At 40.5% G+C, this 17,440-nt stretch overlaps 1 protein-coding gene across 3 annotated transcripts in view; it reads left to right on the top strand.

Annotated features, from left to right (window-relative positions):
• The window catches only part of Zcchc17 (zinc finger CCHC-type containing 17), a 47,287-nt gene that overhangs the window by 28,302 nt on the left and 1,545 nt on the right, over nucleotides 1-17,440 (top strand). For all 3 annotated transcript variants that reach the window (XM_004850809.4, XM_013074359.3, XM_087215425.1), the window contains 2 exons: nucleotides 2,437-2,537; nucleotides 4,407-4,552. In XM_004850809.4, the coding sequence (XP_004850866.1) occupies nucleotides 2,437-2,537; nucleotides 4,407-4,552 (247 nt within the window). The remainder of the gene's footprint in view (nucleotides 1-2,436; nucleotides 2,538-4,406; nucleotides 4,553-17,440) is intronic.

The raw sequence follows: 17,440 nt of genomic DNA, 5'->3' as shown, positions 1-17,440 counted from the left end.
TGAAGCTTCATCTGTACCTACAGCTGCTCCCCATCACTTGCATTACTGCCTGGGTTTCACCTCTTTGTCAGATCAGCAGCTGCTGTTAGATTCTCACAAAAGTGTTAACTCTACCATGAACTGTGCATGGAGGAGACATCTGGGTTTGCATACTCCTGATAAGACTAATCCTGAAACCATCCACCACCCCCATCCAGTCTGTGGAAAAATTGTCTTCCACAAAACTGGTCCCCAGTGCCAAAAAGGTTGGGTACTGCTAAGTTAGAGTGAGATCAGACGTGGAGAATCAGGGCTGGGGGTGCAGCTCAGTGGCGAAGCACTTGCGTAGCATGCACAAGACTTTGTGTTTGTTCCCAAGCACCACAAAAACAACAAAGTTGAAGAAATTTGGGTAAAGTAAGAATATTTTTGCAAAGAAATTTCAAAAAACGTTTATTGAGTTGGCATGGTAGTACACACCTCTAAACCTTAAGGTGCTGAAATTGGTAGATTACAAGTTGGAGGCCAGCTTGGGCAACTTCGTGAGACTCTGATTCAAAATAAAATTTTACAAAAGGGCTAGGGATGTACCTCATTGCTCCCTGGGTTCCATACCACTCTCTCACACACACACACACACACACACACACACACACGCACACACCCAAAAAGTAAAAAACTTCATTGACGCTTTGTATGTGTGTTGACCTTTTGGCTAAGTTGCCAGGGAATGAATTCAAGACCTTACCTGTCCATAGAAAAAAACATAATGCATGATACAATAAAATATGAATGTGATAGGATTGATGTGTGTGTAACATAGAGTTTGAAAAGAGTGATGAAGGAAATACTCTTCGATAAACACTTTCTGAGTACCCAGTCTGTAGGTTCTGTGTGTTATAGTAAAGTTAAAAAAAAACACAAGCTATGACAACTGGAGCATTTATACTATGCTGGTTGGAGTGTAAATTGGTAAACATACGATGGGAAATTGGTCATGTCTACAAAAACCCGGCAGTTTGACTCCCATATGGAAGTCCCATCAGGACTTCCCATCAGGAATGCATGTGTATTTGCCAAAAAACATGTATAAGAAAGTTCATAGAAGTATCATTCATGCAGAAATTACTCAAATGTCCAACAACAGAATACTCAAGCCAGGTGTGGTGGTGCACATACATAGTCCCAGCTTCTTGGAATGCAGAGGATCACTTGAGCTCATGAGTGCAAGACCAGCCTGGGCAACATTGAGAGACCTCACCTGAACAAAATAAAATAAATAAATGGTAGAATAATATATAGTCACGAAAGGGATTGGCCTATGACTACTAATAACAATATGAGTGAATTTCACAAACAGGCAAAAAAAAAAAAAATCCCAAATTCAGAAGTCCCTATTTTATGATTGCATTTACTATATGTAATTTATAAAAATTAGTAAAAAACACTCTATGCTGTTAGACATCAGAATAGTAGTTACTTTTGGAGGAGGCATAGTGACTAGAGTTGAGCATGAGATGGGTTTCAGAGGTGCCAATTATATATTTTTTTTATTTGAGTACTTATCAGTTATATGGATATGTTCAGATTGTGAAACCCAAGTGTATACTTAGTATTGTATACTTAGTACAAATACCTTTCTATTTGCATATTATACTTTGGGCAGAAATTTATAATTTTTTTTAAAAATGCCAGGCATGGTGGTGCACGCCTGAAATCTCTGCACCAGGAGGCTGAGGCAGGAGGATTGCTGGGAGTTCACGGCTAGCCTGCACTACAAAGCAAGACCCTATCTCAAAAAAAAAAAAAGTGCTATCTATGAGAATGTGAACAAAGAAATTAATTCTGGCTGGGGGGTTCAGGGGAGAAGACTTGATAGAAAGATCAGAGCCTTGAAATATTTGAGTATAGTGAAATGATAGGATGGGAATAAAGGGAGGGGAGACCATTTCAGAGAGTGGGAGCTGCCTGAGCAAAAGCACTGAAACATCTATAGAAGATAAAAGAGTCTCATTTGGCCAGGATGAGTATAAATAAAAATGAGGCTGGAGAAGTAAGTTAGAGGCAGATTGTGAAAGGCCTTGAATGCCAAGGTAAGGAATTTGGACTTGATTTTCTAGAAAGACTTGGAAGATCTTTTAAATCTATGAACTGGTAAGCATTATAGGGCATTTAGCATGGTCACTAATTATATTTCATCCTCTGTGCATTAATAAGATGAAGCCTATTCTCACTCAAAATTGCTAATTTAAAGCCTTGTCCCAAATGAAAAAAACATGCACTATTTCATGTCATTGCTTTCATTGCCTATCTTGTTCCTCTCAGCACTTTTCCTGTTTCTCTCCCTTCTTCATGCCAGAGACAAAACAAAAACACAACAAACCATAAGTGTTAGCCTATAGTGCCTCTGGCCACATCTCTTAAGAGGGCCAGCAGTCAGTATCTTTCTCATTATAGGCAAGAAGAGAGGAGGAGGCGGTCCTTCCAGGATTACACTGGGCAGAAGATCACTCTTGAGGCTGTCCTTAACACTACCTGCAAGAAGTGTGGCTGTAAAGGTAAGGTGAAGCCAGCCATTTCTGTATTTCTCTGCTTGTGGTGAACCAACCCTCTACTGGGTGAAGGAGATAGCCCAGTATTAGTTTATCTCATCCTGCTTTGTAGCTAACCAATGGTGTGCCTGTTCATGCTGTTGTTTCTATTGGACTTGTATCAGAGTGTATGGCTTGATGCTTTTTATAGTTACTTTTTTGTCTTTTTTTTTTTTTGGTACTGGGGATCGAACTTGGGACTTTGTGCTTGTGAGGCAGGTGGTGGAACCACTGAGCTAAATCCCCGGCCCTCTAGTTACTTTTTGAATGGTGGCCCTGTGAAATACTGTATCACATAGCACACTCCCCTCCCTGAACTTCTTGCACCATAGCTGGTGACCTGCCTGATTAAAGGCCCCGTATACTATTCCAGGAGGGATAAAGTGTTAGATGGTGCTTAACATCTAAGCTTTATCTTCAGGGACAATTATTGTTCTGCAAATACTAAGTGACTAGGAACTATATTCCTTAAAGGTCCAAGTTAAATCCTTTTTTCATCTTTATTTCTTTAACTTCAGAGTTCTAAATATCCTTTTAGTAATAAAGAATGTAGGATAGTCACTTTCTTTTAACTTTGTTTCCTCAGGTTTCTTCTAGTCTTACTCAAATATTAGAAAGCTCTTTCAGCCTGACTTCCCCTTTATGGAGCTATAGTGAGAGGGATTGCCAACTTCTCATTTTCAGTGACCTCAGTTTGTTACCTCGTCTCCCTAGCCTTCCATACATCCTGCTCTGTTCATTTTTCTACAACTGGTAGCAGATTTGTGCTCTAGTTGAAATTGTAGGGTTTTATGTCTCTATTTATTATTGATGTCGATGGAGAGAAAGGAAAAGGTAAAATTGAGAGAAAGAATACCTCCTCAGGGGAATTGTGGGAGCATTTCAAGTATTTGGAAAACTCTGTGCTGTGTTCCGTTTCCAGGCACCATCCAGCTTCTGGACCCAGAGATGCACAGTAGCTTATACCTAGCTTTTAAATTACCTCATGCAGTTCCTCTGTGCCCTTCAGACAGGTTCTACCAGAAGCTTAGACACAACTAGCTATTGGGCATATAGCATCTGTTTAAGGGACCCTTTAATAATACTGTAGACTCGGGGAGGTTAGTCTCCTGCCTTCAACTTGTATCTACCTGATGTTGAGTAAGGCAGAATAGAATACTGAGATGTGGGATTTTCCCCAATCAGCAAAAATCAGGACAAAGGTAGTTGACTCTGGTATAGCAGAAAGAGCACAGGGAAAGAGGGCATAAAATCTAAGATAAGATTTAGCTCTCCTGCTGTCTGTGTGACCCTGAACTACTTCTCAACTCTAGCCTTTCATATCCTCTGCAAATGTTGGATGATCTACAAGGCCCTTGCCAGATCTGACAATCTGTGAATACTCAGTGCCCATAGGTGACTGCTTCTCTGAATGCTAGTTTGGATATGAGTGCCTACTTCTTGCCACCTAACTTCCTTTAGAGGTTGGCCTGCCATTCAGCTCCCTCTGCTAAGCGTCCTGTTCTCTGGAGCAGCCTTTCATTGTCAAGAATAAGTTCCAAAACAGACCTTTAAAAATTAATAAGCCTTATTGCTAATGGAGGGCAGCACAAGCCTGCACCCTCATATCCTCTGCCATTTCCAAAGCAGCATCAGTGTTTCCCACAGCTCTGAGACCAGCTGCTTGCCTGGCTTGGATGAGTGAGCAATGCCATCTTAAGTTGACAGAAAATCTGCTCTGAATGAACTCAATAATACTCCTGAACCACTGGGCCCCTCTCAGGAGCCTCTGGGGAAGATCCACCTGCTAAGAGGACAGACTACTTTCTTTCCACTTGCTCTGCTTTTCTTCTGCAGGCCACTTTGCAAAAGACTGTTTCATGCAACCAGGTGGGACCAAATATTCTCTGATACCCGATGAGGAAGAGGAGAAAGAAGAGGCAAAGTCAGCAGAATTTGAGAAGCCTAATCCTACAAGAAATTCATCCAGAAAAAGAAAGAAGGTGAGTGTTGTCTTACTTATATTTATCATATTTTTGAGTCTTAAAATGAAAATATGTTTTTTGCAGAAATTTAGAATTATTGAAAAATAAAAAAAAGGATATCCTATAATCTTTCCATTCAGAGACTGTTATTAATATCTTTGGGATATTCTAATCTTTTTTCTGGCTGATAATAAATATAGATATATATCATTGTACAGATCAATACAAAATTATTATACTAAGAATCGTTTATAACCCAACTTTTTATTTTCTAGTATCCTTAAGTGTTCACCAGAAGCTTAATGTAAGTGCAATACAATATTCTGCCCTAAGGCTATATGATTATTAACTTATTTTCCTGTTGCTGGATATTTTTTATTACTTCCAACCTAAATTTTTGGCTCCATCTCTTACTATTTTCTTTGGATGGATTCTTAGGTAAGATTACTCAGTTAAGACTTTAAAACTCTTGATATATCTCATCAAATTGTGTTTTAGAAAGTACTTATCTGTCTTCAGCAGCATATTAGAGTATCTGTCTCCCTAAGTTTGCTTCATTTTACTACTTAAGCAGAGCAACTCATAAAACAGAGCTTACTGTGGTACAGAAAGAAACAATGCATTTGTGGCATGCTACACAGAAAGGAAGTAGAACTATGCTGTAATTTAGTCAGAAAATAGTTGTTCTCTTATCGTGTACAAATGTTTTTGTGACAAGTTATTGACTTTTGTTTTTAAATCTTTTTTTTTTGGTACCGGGGATTGAACTCGGGTCCTTGCACTTGCGCAGCAGGCTGCGAAACCACTGAGCTAAATCCCCGGCCCTGTTTTTAAATCTTTTTAACAAACTTGTTGAGTGGTCATTTTGTGACAGGCATTGCAAACTCTAGGAATACAAAGACTATGATGAAATCCTTGCCTTCAGCGAGCATTATCTATAAGTAAAGTATAATCTTCATTTTATGAGGAAAATGTTCCTTTATACTGTTATAAGGAAAAGGTTCCTTCATGCTGTTCTAAAAATCAGCCAGTGATAATTTATGGATCTGTATATTCTCTCCCTGAGTGTTCCTGTCTCTCCTAAGACATCAGCTTTCTTGATGACTTTCACATCCCTCCAATGGCCCATGGGTATCTCACACTTTGGCTTGAGTCATTCAGTTTTGCATTCACTGTAGTTTTTTTTGGTATCAGGGATTGAACTCAGGTCCTTGCGCTTGCGCAGCAGGCAGCGAAACCACTGAGCTAAATCCCCGGCCCCAAGTCATTCAGTTTTTTGAGGCCCTTCCTGTGCTACTTACCTACCATGTAATTTGGAGCTAACTTCATTTTCTTCATTTGCAAAGAGGGATTGTTGTGATCTTTGGTGTCAGTATTTCTGTCAGCCGGATGCCAGCTCCCCAAAACAGGTAGAAAGCACTGACAAGTTCCTAATAATGCTGTCGTGACTACCATAGTCTTTATTTTCAACCCTTCTCCTTCCCAAACACATGCTCATACACCCTACCACCACAAAATTCTTGTTTCTCTTTCTATCTTATAAGGCAGTAATACTCTCCCAGTCTCCCAAGAAGGAATCCAATATGCTATTATTTTCTTCTCCCTTCCATCTCACATGTAGTCAGTCACCAAGTCCTACCAGGGGCACATTTTAAGCATCTCAAAATTCCATTCCTTCCTCCTACTCCCATGTGGCAGAGAACACATAACATAAAATTTACCATCGTAAGCAGATTGTGGTAATGCATGTCTAATCCCAGCATGCTGGAAGGCAGGAGGATCACAAGTTTGAGCCCAGTCTGGGCAACTTAATGACTTAGTGAGACTCTGTCTCCAAGGAGAGAGAGAGAGAAAAAAGGAGTGGGAATGGAAGGCCATGGGTTCAATCCCCAGTAACACCCCCCCAAATTTTTTAAAATTATGATTCTAAATTCTTCCTCCCTCCCTTCCTTCCTCCCTTCCTCCTTTTCTTCCTCCTTCCCTCCCTTCCTTCCTTCCTTCTTTCTTTCCTTCCTTTTCTTGGAGTGCTGGAAATTGAATCCAGGGCCTTGCATGTGCTAAGCAAGTGCTGTACCATTCAGCCACAGTCCCAGCCTCCATTTTAATTATTTCAAGTGTATAGTTTCATAGTGTTAAAGTATATTCACATGATAGTGAAGATAATTGCTTCTTGAAATGCATTTATTTATTTTATTGCATATACTTTTGATATTATGTTGAAGAAACTCCCCTAAGAGTTTATACATTTAGATATTTGATCCATTTTGAATTAATTTTTATATGTGGAAGAAAGTAAGGGTCCAAACTTTTTTTTTTTTTGGGCACTGGGGATTGATCTTGGGACCTTGCGCTTGCGAAGCACTGGCGGACGAACATTTTTTGTATGTGGATATCCAGTTATCCTGACTCCACCTATTGAAAAAATTGTTCTTTTTCCACTGAATGGTCTTGGCATCCTTTTCAAAAGTCATTTGACCATATATGTAAGGATTTATTTCTGGGCTGTTTATTCTGTGAGTCTATGTCTGTCTTTATGTTACCACTACACTATTTTGATTACTATAGCTTTTTAGTATGGAAGTATGAATCTTCCAACTTTGTTCTTGTTTTTCAAGATTATTTTGACTATTCAGGAACCTTTGAGATGTTGCATGAATTTTAGGAGGAATTTTTCTTTTTTCACAAAAAAAGTCATTGGGATTTTGATGGGGATCACTTTGCATAGTATGGACAACTTAACTATATTATATCTCTCATTTATTTGTGCCTTTAATTTCTTCTTTGCTTTCCTTTTCTTCCCCTTCTTCCTTTCTCTCTCTTCCTCTCTCCCTCTGTCCCCTTTCTCCTTCCTGCTCTTCCTACTCTCCCCCTCTCCCTTCCTTTCCTCCTTTCCTATTTCCCTCCCTCTTTTCCCCCTCCTCCTTCTCTTCTTCTCCCCTCCCCTTACTCCTTTTTACTCCTCCCTCTCCCCTTTCCTCCTTCCCTTTTTCCCTTCCTGTCTTCTTTCTTTTCACCTTATACATACTAAGCACATGCTCTGAGACTAACCTTAATACCCATAAGCCCTTGTGGCTTAAATTTCTTTCAACAATGTTTGTAGTTTTTTCAGTATATAAACCTTTCATCTCTTTATTTATTCCTAAGAATTTTATTCTTGATGGTTGTAAATGGAATTGTTTACCACTTGCTTATTTTAAGTGAATAGAAACAACTGATATTTACATGTTGGTTTTGTATCCTTTAACTTTGCTGAATTCATTTATTATTTTTTTTGTTTTACCTTTTTTTTTTTTTTAGTAGTGGGAATTGAAGCCAGTGGTGCTCAACTGCTAAACTACATTCCCACATCTTTTTGAGACAAGGCCTGCTAAGTTGTTTAGGCTCACCTTAAATTTGGGATCATCTACCTCTGTCTCCTAAGCAGCTGGGACTACAGACATGGGCCACCACACCTGTCCATATGTTAGTTCTAATTGTGTTTGAGAGAGAGAGAAAGGGGGGGGTGATCTTTATGGTTTTCTACTCATAAAATCATATCATCTGCAAAGAAATGATTTTCTATTTTTACCAGAGCTAGATTTTTAAGTGTGAGTATATGTGTCAAAGGTTACTCTTTTTTAACCATTTATGGAGTTAAATAGTATTTAGATTCCTGAAGTGGTTACATTGATATTTTATGTCTGGGTTTTTGATTAAGTTCTTTTTGCATTGCTGAATATATTAAGTTCTATTCATTATTCCTTTTTTCCTAAAATGCTTTGAGATAGCTACTTCAGTTCACCAAAGCAATTTGTAAGGATCTGCCAGCTACGAGGCTTTTTATAACCTATTTGGTTAACCCACTATCCTACCCTCTGCTATCTGCACTTAGTAGAGGAATGGTCTAATGAACAGTGGCAATAGTAATCATTATATCTTACTTTTTTTTTTTGTACCGGGGATCAAACTCGGATCCTTGCGCTTATATCTTACTTTTAAAAGTATCTTTTTTAAAAGTGTCTTTTTGTATATGAACTTCTAATTTATTAGTCTTCTTGGATTAACAAGTACTGTGGGGCTACCACTGTAGCTCAGTGGTAGAGCATATGCTTAGCATGCATGAAGTGTTTGGTTCTGTTGCCAGCAGCAAATTAAAATTTTTCTATAGAGTTGAAAATTTAAAACCTCCCCCTCTTGATGCAAACTTGTTTCCACCACTATATCATCTAGCATTATTGTCCTTTCACATCATTTGTCAGTCCCATCATTATCTATGTGTGTGGGGGGGGCGGGTACTGGGAGTGAACTGAAGGCCTTCACAGTGACCTACATTCCAGCCCCTTTTAATTTTTTTTTTTTTTCAAATTTTGAGACAAGGTCTCCGTAAGTTGTCCAGGCTGGCCTTGAATTTGGCTTGAGCCTCCCAGAGTGCTGGGATTACAGCTGTATGCCATCATGCTGTGTGCATTCATTATCTTTTTTTTTTTTTTTTTTTGGTACTGGGGATCGAACTTGGGTCCTTGTACTTGTGCAGCAGGTGGCGAAACCACTGACCTAAATCTCCAGCCCCTTTCATTATCTTTTATGGCTCATATTTGTCCAGTACGTATAGTTTATAAAATACTTTCCTAATTTCATTTCTTTTAATTCTTTTCTTTCTTTTTTTTTTTTTTTTTTTTTGAAACAGGGTCTTGCTTTGTGCTTCAGGCTGACCTTGAATTCACTATGTATCCCAGGCTGGCCTTGAACTCAAACAGTACCAGGGATCGAACTCAGGACCTTGCCCCCTTGCAAGGCAGGTGTGGTGCCACTGAGCTAAATCCCTGGCCCATTAACAATATTCTTTATACCACACTTCAATTGCTCATTTAACTCTTTGGTTATTCATTTACTAAACAATTATGTATTATCTGCTTCATATTTATCTAGCATTTTGTCAAGAGCTTCACATAACAGGCCTCATAAGGTCACTTTCTGGCTGGATTTTGTTTTGTTACCAGTTACCCTTTGCAGCCATGTAATGTGATCTGGTGACTTGTTTCTGTGTGTAACCAGAAATCAGGGTTCTAGGCCTCCTGTTTGCCCCACTAATTCTGATTCCAATAGGAGACTGGCTTTCTTTTCCAGTAAAAAAAATCTGTCTGAGATTGAGGCTTTTTGTTGTTTTGTTTTGTTTTTTCCGGTACCAGGGATCGAGCTCAGGACCTTGCACTTGCAAGGCCGCCATGTTGCCACTGAGCTAAAGCCTCAGCCCATACTTTCCACTTTTTGAGTGGCAGGTAGATGTGGACACCTGTTCCACCAGTACCTGGCTCTGGGAGCCAAATGTGGAACTAAGTGTCTTTAAGCAGTCCATGCTACCAAATTGGTCGGTGAACAACAGGGATGGCTGGTGTGTGGAGGGCATATGTGATAGCTCTTGTGAAATAAAGGTCATAGTACCTACACTCAAATAGCAAATTGCTTCAGGAGAAAGATAAGCAGCCAAGGTATGTATGGTAGTAAGGGACAGAAACTCATTCCAAGAAAGTTACCGAATCTCATAGAAATCCAAGGACAGGAAATGAGCTATAAGCCAGACTACTGAGGACAGACACTGGAAAGTAAACTGAAGCTCTTGGGTCTTATCTCTGTTAGAGAATGCTAGGCATGTTGAGAAACTAGGAAATGGCCCAGAGTAAAGAATGAATGCCACATATTCCAAAAAATGCCTGAGATATAATAGGCATGCTCTACCTATCTTTGTATATTTCTGTTACCTGTAGCTCTTTAAATTCCTTAACTCAGTGAAACCTGCCCTCAGTTTGGAGAGTAATAGGCATTGGCTCTAGCTGGGGAATAATGAAGGGAACAGGGCAAGAGATCTTCTGAACCTGGGACCCTCCCCCCACCTCTTTCACCAAACATACATGTGTGGAATGCAAGCCCTTATGCACAAATCTAGGATGTGTTGGTTTAGCTTTGTGTTCAGTACCATGACAATTTTTGTTCTAATGTCATATGTTGTGAGTCATTTTTGTTGGGTATAGAGCATAAGACTCACTTTGTTGGACTTACCAAAGAATCCAACTTACAAATGTTCTCCCAGAACAGAACTCATTGGTAGTCGAGGACTTACCTTATTTAGTATAAGAGGAAACTGTAGCAGATGGAAATGGGTTATGAAGTGATGAGTAAAATAGGAATTGTTGTTGTTGTTTGTTTGGTAGGTTGGTTGGTTTTTTGTTTTTTTCTTTGGTACCAGGGATCAAACTCAGGACCTTGCACTTGTGAGGCAGGCGCTGGAACCACTGAGCTAAATCCCCAGCCCAGTTGGTTGGTTTTTTGGGGCAGGGTCTCCCTTTGCAGTTCAGGCTGGCCCTGAACTCACTATGTAGGCCAGGCTAGCCTCGAACTTGAGGTGCTCCTCCTGCCTCAGCCTCCCACTGAGTGCTGGGACTACAAGCATGTGGGACCATCCCCGACTCTGGGAATGGAGTTTTTTTATAGTGAATCCCTGGGTAATCTTCCCTTGAACCTGTAGTCTGTGCTTTGCTCACCTCTTTCATTTATCATATGTCATCATGGGTCTTTCTGAATTAGTGCTATATTATGAGGAAACATGTGCCTTGGGGAACAGACTACCCACTGATTAAAATGAAGTTGAGGGCCAGGGATTTAGCTCAGTGGTTCTGCCGCCTGCCTCACAAGCACAATGTCCTGAGTTTGATCCCCAGTACAGAAAAAATGAAGTTGAGCTGTGTTTTATCCAAAATATAATTTTCTTTTTTTCTGTAATCCCAGCACTTGTGTGACTGAGGCAGGAGGATCACCACAAGTTTGAGGCCAATCTGAACTATATCACAAGACCCTGCCTCAAAAAACAAAACAAAAAAATTATTTTTTCTTTTTTTGATTTGGCTATTATACTTGCTGTCTGCTATACCATATACAGAAGAACAAGAAACAGGAATACAAAAACAATTATAAACATTTTATATTAAACTGGCTGGATTTTAAGGTGAAAAAAAAAAAAGGAACAGGAACATATCTTTTGGCTACAGTGCTAGCTCTGTCCTGTCCATAGCACTCCTGGTGCTTATCTAAAAAGAGATTGCCAGGCCTGGGCCCATTTTATAGTGCAGAGCACAGAGGGTTGCCCAGTGTAGTCTTTCAGAACTTCAGAGATTCTGTGGCTTAACCTCTAAGGTCTCTTGAGACTCTTCAGATCTGCTTAGTTTTCCAGCATCTTCTCATATCAGTCCCTTCCCACATACACTGAACTCCAGTCTCATTCAGTAATGGACCTACTATGTACCAAGCTCTGTTCTAGTCACTGGAAGTACAAATCCAACAGAACATCTAAAATTACTATGTTCATAGCAGATTCTAATGGAGGTGATAGATACAAAATCCAAATTAATAGTAAAATATCAAGTAACATAGTGATAAGTAACATAGAAAAAAATTGGTTATGGGAGATAGGAGGTACTGGAATTGTTTATGTATTTGTGGTGCTAGGATAGAGCCAGTTAACAGATAATATTAACAATCCCAGGGCCGGGGATTTAGCTCAGTGGGGTTTCGCCACCTGCTGCGCAAGTGCAAGGACCCGAGTTCGATCCCCGGTACCAAAAAAAAAAAAGAGAGAACTGTGGAGTCATCAAAATATAAATGTTAATTTTGTTCATGAGATTTTATGAAGTCACCTGGAGAGTAAATATAGGAAAGAATAGGCATTTTAGGGACTGTCCCCCAGAGTGCTCAACATTAGAGGTTATAGGAATGAGACTGAATCAGCAAAAAGATTAAAAAAAAACCCCAAACAACTGAAAATGAACAGCCAGGAAAGTTAGCAGAAAAAAGTGAAATAAAATAGTGGAAGTCAGGGCCAGGGATTTAGCTCAGTGGTTCCGCCACCTGCCTTGAAAGCATAAGGTCCCGAGTTCAGTCCCCGGTACCAAAAAAAAAAGTGGAAGTCAGATGAGGAATATGTCCATCTGAACTGATTGATCAAGTAAATGACACTCAAAAATTGACCACTAGAGCCTGGGCATAGTGGCACATGTTTGTGATCCCAGCTGTTTGGGAGAATGAAGCAGCAGGTCCACAAGTTCAAGTCCAGTCTAGGCAACTTAGTGAGACCTTGTCTCAAACAAAGGGCAAGGGTAGGGCTGGGGCTTTAGCTCAGTGGCACCATGCCTACTTTGCAAGCTCAACGTCCTGAGTTTGATCCCTGGTACTAGAAAATAAAATGGGCAGGGGTGAGGCAGTAGGGCACAGCTCAGTATAGAGTGCTTGCCTAGCATGTGAGACCCTGGGTTCAATCCCTAGTATTGTGACAGGAGGGCATTAACCACTAGGTTTGGCCACATGGAGGTCATTAGTAATTCTGACAAGAGCTGTTTTAGTAGAGTGGTGGGATAACTTGATAACAGTTGTTCAGGATGGTTGGGTTTTTGTTTTTATCTAAAGGAAATATTAATAGCCTTTTTGTTTTGGAGACAGGGTCTCACTGTGCAGTTTAGGTAGGCCAGGCTGGCCTCCAACTTGTGCAATCCTCCTGCCTCAGCTTCCTGAGTGCTAGGATTACAGCATGCACCACCATGCCTGGCTCCAATAGCATATTTATTTATTGTTAAGAATGAGCCAATAAAGAGAGAAACACTGATGCAGAATAGGTGCAGTAATTCCTGAACTGGTGTCAGAGCAGGAGAGAAGGGTTAGGATCCAGGCATAATAAAGAAGCCACACACAATTATTTGTCACTTCCTGAAACACATCCTTGTCTCATCCTGTCTTCCTTCTGGCTAGACAGCCCTCACTTTCCTGCCATCAGCAGCACCATCACTCCATTCGCAAAATCATGTTCATGCTTCAAAATATAATGCTTTGTGGCACCACTCTATAACTGATTGGTTTCCATGGGGTGTAATGGTACCTTTGTTGTACCTGACATCATTTACTGTGGATTGCCTAGTGTTTTCATCTTTCTTCAGACTACTTTGTTTTTTTTTTTGGAGACAGGATCTTGCTATATGGTTCAGGCTGGCCTTAAACTCACTGTGTAGTCCAGACTGGCCTCAAACTTGTGGTGATCCTCCTGCCTCAGCCTCCTAAGTGCTGGGACTACAGGCATGCACCACCATGCCCAGTCAGATTACTTTGTTCTTGAAGGCTCATGGTCTCTGGTTTCTGACCCCACTAAGCTACTATAAGAGATGAGTTAATTAATATTTCTAGCTCATAAAAGGTCCTCAACAAATATTTACTGAATGAGAACATACTGTATAATTATAAAGAGTTACTCTTCTATTTGATGAGATTGGGTCAAGTTTAGAGGACACAGTACCAAGCTCCACTGCTAAGTGTTTTTACTTTGCACCCCCTAGCACCTGCATAGTGCTTTACACTAGAAGGTACTCTCTTTGTCTGAATTATATTAGGAATCTGTGTTGTCTTTATTACCTAAGCAACACTCTATGTAACTGTGGTTCTCTAAGTGCTTTATACATAGTAAATATTTGTGAGTTTTTTGATGCACCTTTTTCTTGGATTGCACTTTTTCCTTCCCAGGCTACAATAAACTGGTACCTTGTAGGCAAGTGCTAGCCAGAAAATACCCACTGTCCTACTTCCCAAAAGTTTATCCTAGAGAACCAGTTTGATAATCAAATCATCTTCTGAGAATCAGTAATTTCTTAAAAACAAATGCTTTCTTATTTGCCTGCTTGCTTGACTTCTGGCCAAATAAGTGCTTTTGGTTGGGGCTGCTAAGTTTGATGCTGCCTTTAATGTAGATAGAGCTAAAAGACCTTTCGCTTTGGAACCCAGGCTGAGTCAACTCCAAATTCTATCACATAAGAAAGTCATTCCATCTCAGTCACCCTCCTTGAGGTTACAGTGTTCTCTCCTGAAATTTTTGGGTTAATTATGCCCACTTTTTATAGATTTGTTGATGAAGGTTAGATGAAATGTGTGTGGAAAGTAGGCCTAGCATCTACAAAATTAAGTACTGAATAAATGCTCACTGGACTTATTCTTGCCTCTCTGAGTTTTTGCTTTTCTTTTTCTTTCACACTGGACCCTCTTATTCCTGTTTCAAAGCTATAGAGAAAATACTGTAGCAAGGGGTATGTGCTTTTCCTAGAGAGTCCTGGAGATGTCTAAGCAGTGGCTTCTTTCCAGTGCCTCTTTTGGCCTATCTCCCATGGGCTCACACACCTAGGTCCTTTTTTCACCCCTTAGCTTAAATTCTGCTTCCTACTTGAATACAGTTAGGTACTAGAAGTTCCTGGCTTTCTATCTTCCCACATCCAACTCTCTCTCATGTTGAACTTCAGCTCCTGAAGTAACCGTTTCTTAGGCTTTCTAGTTAGACACATGGTACAGGTCACACCACCTGCTGGAGTGTGAATGGTCTTTGTTTAGGCTGCAAAAGCACTTTTGCATTAAGATTGAGGTTTAGAAGGCAATTTCCTCACTAGTTAGAGTCCATTTCTACTGTGCAGAGTTCTCTAGTAATTTGTTTTTCTCTTTCCTCCGAAACCACATACTTGAGAGCGAGCAGACAGAAATAGGCCAAATTCTGTTAGAAAATACAGCGTTCTTCTTGCTTTACCCTTGATCAACTTCTGATTTCTAATTTCTCCATGTGTAGAATAAGAATAATAATTCATGAATTTTAGCTGTGACGGATTATAGCTATTCAAGAGGCTAGGACAGGAGGTCCTCCAGTTTGAGGCCAGCCTAGGCAACATAATGGGGCCTTCCCGATCTTCCCTATCTCAATAAAAAAGGTTTGTTTTGTTTTTTGGTACCAGGGATCGAACTCGGGTCCTTGTGCTTGTGCAGCAGGCAGCGAAACCACTGAGCTAAATCCCTGGCCCAAGGACCCAAGTTTGATCCCCGGTACCCAAAAAAAAAAATTATGTCTTGAATTCTGATTCAGACTATTATAATAATATAAGGGATACAAAAGGCTTGAGAAACTGTAAAATGGTTTTTGGAAGTAAGACAGTATTATTATTCTCATTTCCTTATGCAGGCTGGGCAAGGTTTAGAGGGGACTTAGTGTGCTACATTTGTTTATTTACTTTGTAAGGGGTAGTACCTGGTGTGGCTGCCAAGTCGGCAATATCCTGGAGTGGACCTCCACGGTCTTATCCTCTACAAAGGTACAGCACCGTAAGCCAAACCATCCACTTGCTAACTCTCAGTTCCTCCTAGCCATGGTTGCTATATCCTGATAATATGGGTCTGGGAATCTTTGTTCCCTACTATCTACTCCATTGGTAATGCCAAGAAAGAATTTTGGTTTAATCTTCTTTCAGAACTTTGACGCATCTGCTGTATTTACTTGGCCAGGCTGTAAGAACATCCTAGGAGCTCTCTGAGACGAGAGAAAAATATTCCTAGCAGGTTAGGAGTGTAGCTCAGCAGCAGAGCACATGCCTAGCTGTCCAAGCCCCAGGTATGATCCCTAACATGGGGGAAAAGACATTTCAAGTTACTACTTAGTACCTATATCAGGCACTATACTTAGAATTTACTTAATTCTCTTAGCATCCTTTGAAAGTGGTACATATTATTTCCAGTTTACTGAAAACTGAGGTTCAAAAAGTGGACCCTTACTTCCTCACAATAGTGATTTAAGTGGCAGAGCTGGAATTTGAATTAGAATTCTGTCTTATCCCAGACTTGTTCTGATCATCATACCATGAGGCCTCTCATCGCTATGGAAGAGGGGCCCTGTGCTACATAAGGTAACTCAGGAGATTCCCATTCACAGCATCTGCATGCAAGTCCCAACTCTGCCTGTGTGATCTGGGACAAGTCACCTCCAAATTCTCCCAGCCATGGATTTGTCTCATTAGATCACCATGGCCTGTGACATAGGTGCTATACTTACCTGTTTTCCATTTGAGGAGCCTAGGCCTCAGTCAGGTAAGATGACTTGCTAAGGTCACAGAATAGTGAATACTAAACATAACTCAAATTTATGTCAGATATCTGGTTCATTGTTCCTTCCACTCTCTCACACTGCTTCTAACACCTGATGTAGTACCCAGGCAAACAAAGTTCCCATTCACGATGCTGGCTGGAGGCCTGTGGAACAGGAGCCTCACCTTCTTCTGTGCTTTCCTTTTCGCCTCCAGTAGTCTCTCCTCCTTTACAAAGCTTACTGAAGTAATATACAGTGTTTCAAAATCAAGGAAAAGACTTGTGCAATGCTTAAAAACTGCCTATTTTCAAAAAAAAAGAGAGAGAGAGAGAAACCAAAAATGCCGCCTGCCTCGCAAGCATAGGGTCCTGAGTTCGATCCCCAGTATCAAAAAAAAACCCACTAAAAAACACTGCCTAGATTACCTGGTAGAAGCCTAGGAAACTGTCCCGTCCTTTATATGGATTTGTACTATATTACTCTAGCAACATGGTGTAGGGGGTCTAGTTTGGGAAAAGTTCTTTCTTAGCTCTGTTCTTTATCAATATACTCTTGTAAGCTTGTTGTGAAAGTGAGATAAATATTGAAGGATAGCAAGTAGGGGCTCATTAATTTATGGTGATTTTCCCTGGCAACAGGGTCTAACAGAAACCAAACTGGGAGTCACAAGTCCTAAATTTTTGTTTTTTGAGACAGGGTCTTGCTTTGTAGTTCAGGTTGGCCTCGAACTCACTATGTAGTCCAGGGTGGCTTTGATCTCATAGAGATCCTCCTGCCTGAGCCTCCCAAGTGCTGAGATTACAGGCATGAGCCACCACACTTGGTTTGTTTTTTCTTTTTTAACTGCGGATAAAAGCTGGATGTGGTGGCGCATACCTAGAATCCCAGCACTCTGGATGCTCAGACAGGAAGATTGCTGAGAGGTCAAGGCCACCCTGAACTGCATAGCTAGACCCTACCTCAAAAAACAAAAAACTGGGGGGGGGGGGCGGGGTGGTGGTGCA

This window comes from Heterocephalus glaber, unplaced genomic scaffold (genome assembly GCF_053883595.1).
Source record: "Heterocephalus glaber isolate CG9 unplaced genomic scaffold, H.glaber_assembly_v1.0 deba00001452, whole genome shotgun sequence".
Taxonomy (NCBI): Eukaryota; Metazoa; Chordata; class Mammalia; order Rodentia; family Bathyergidae; genus Heterocephalus; species Heterocephalus glaber.
Note: the sequence above shows the minus strand (reverse complement) of the source record. Positions and strands in the feature narration are given on the sequence as shown.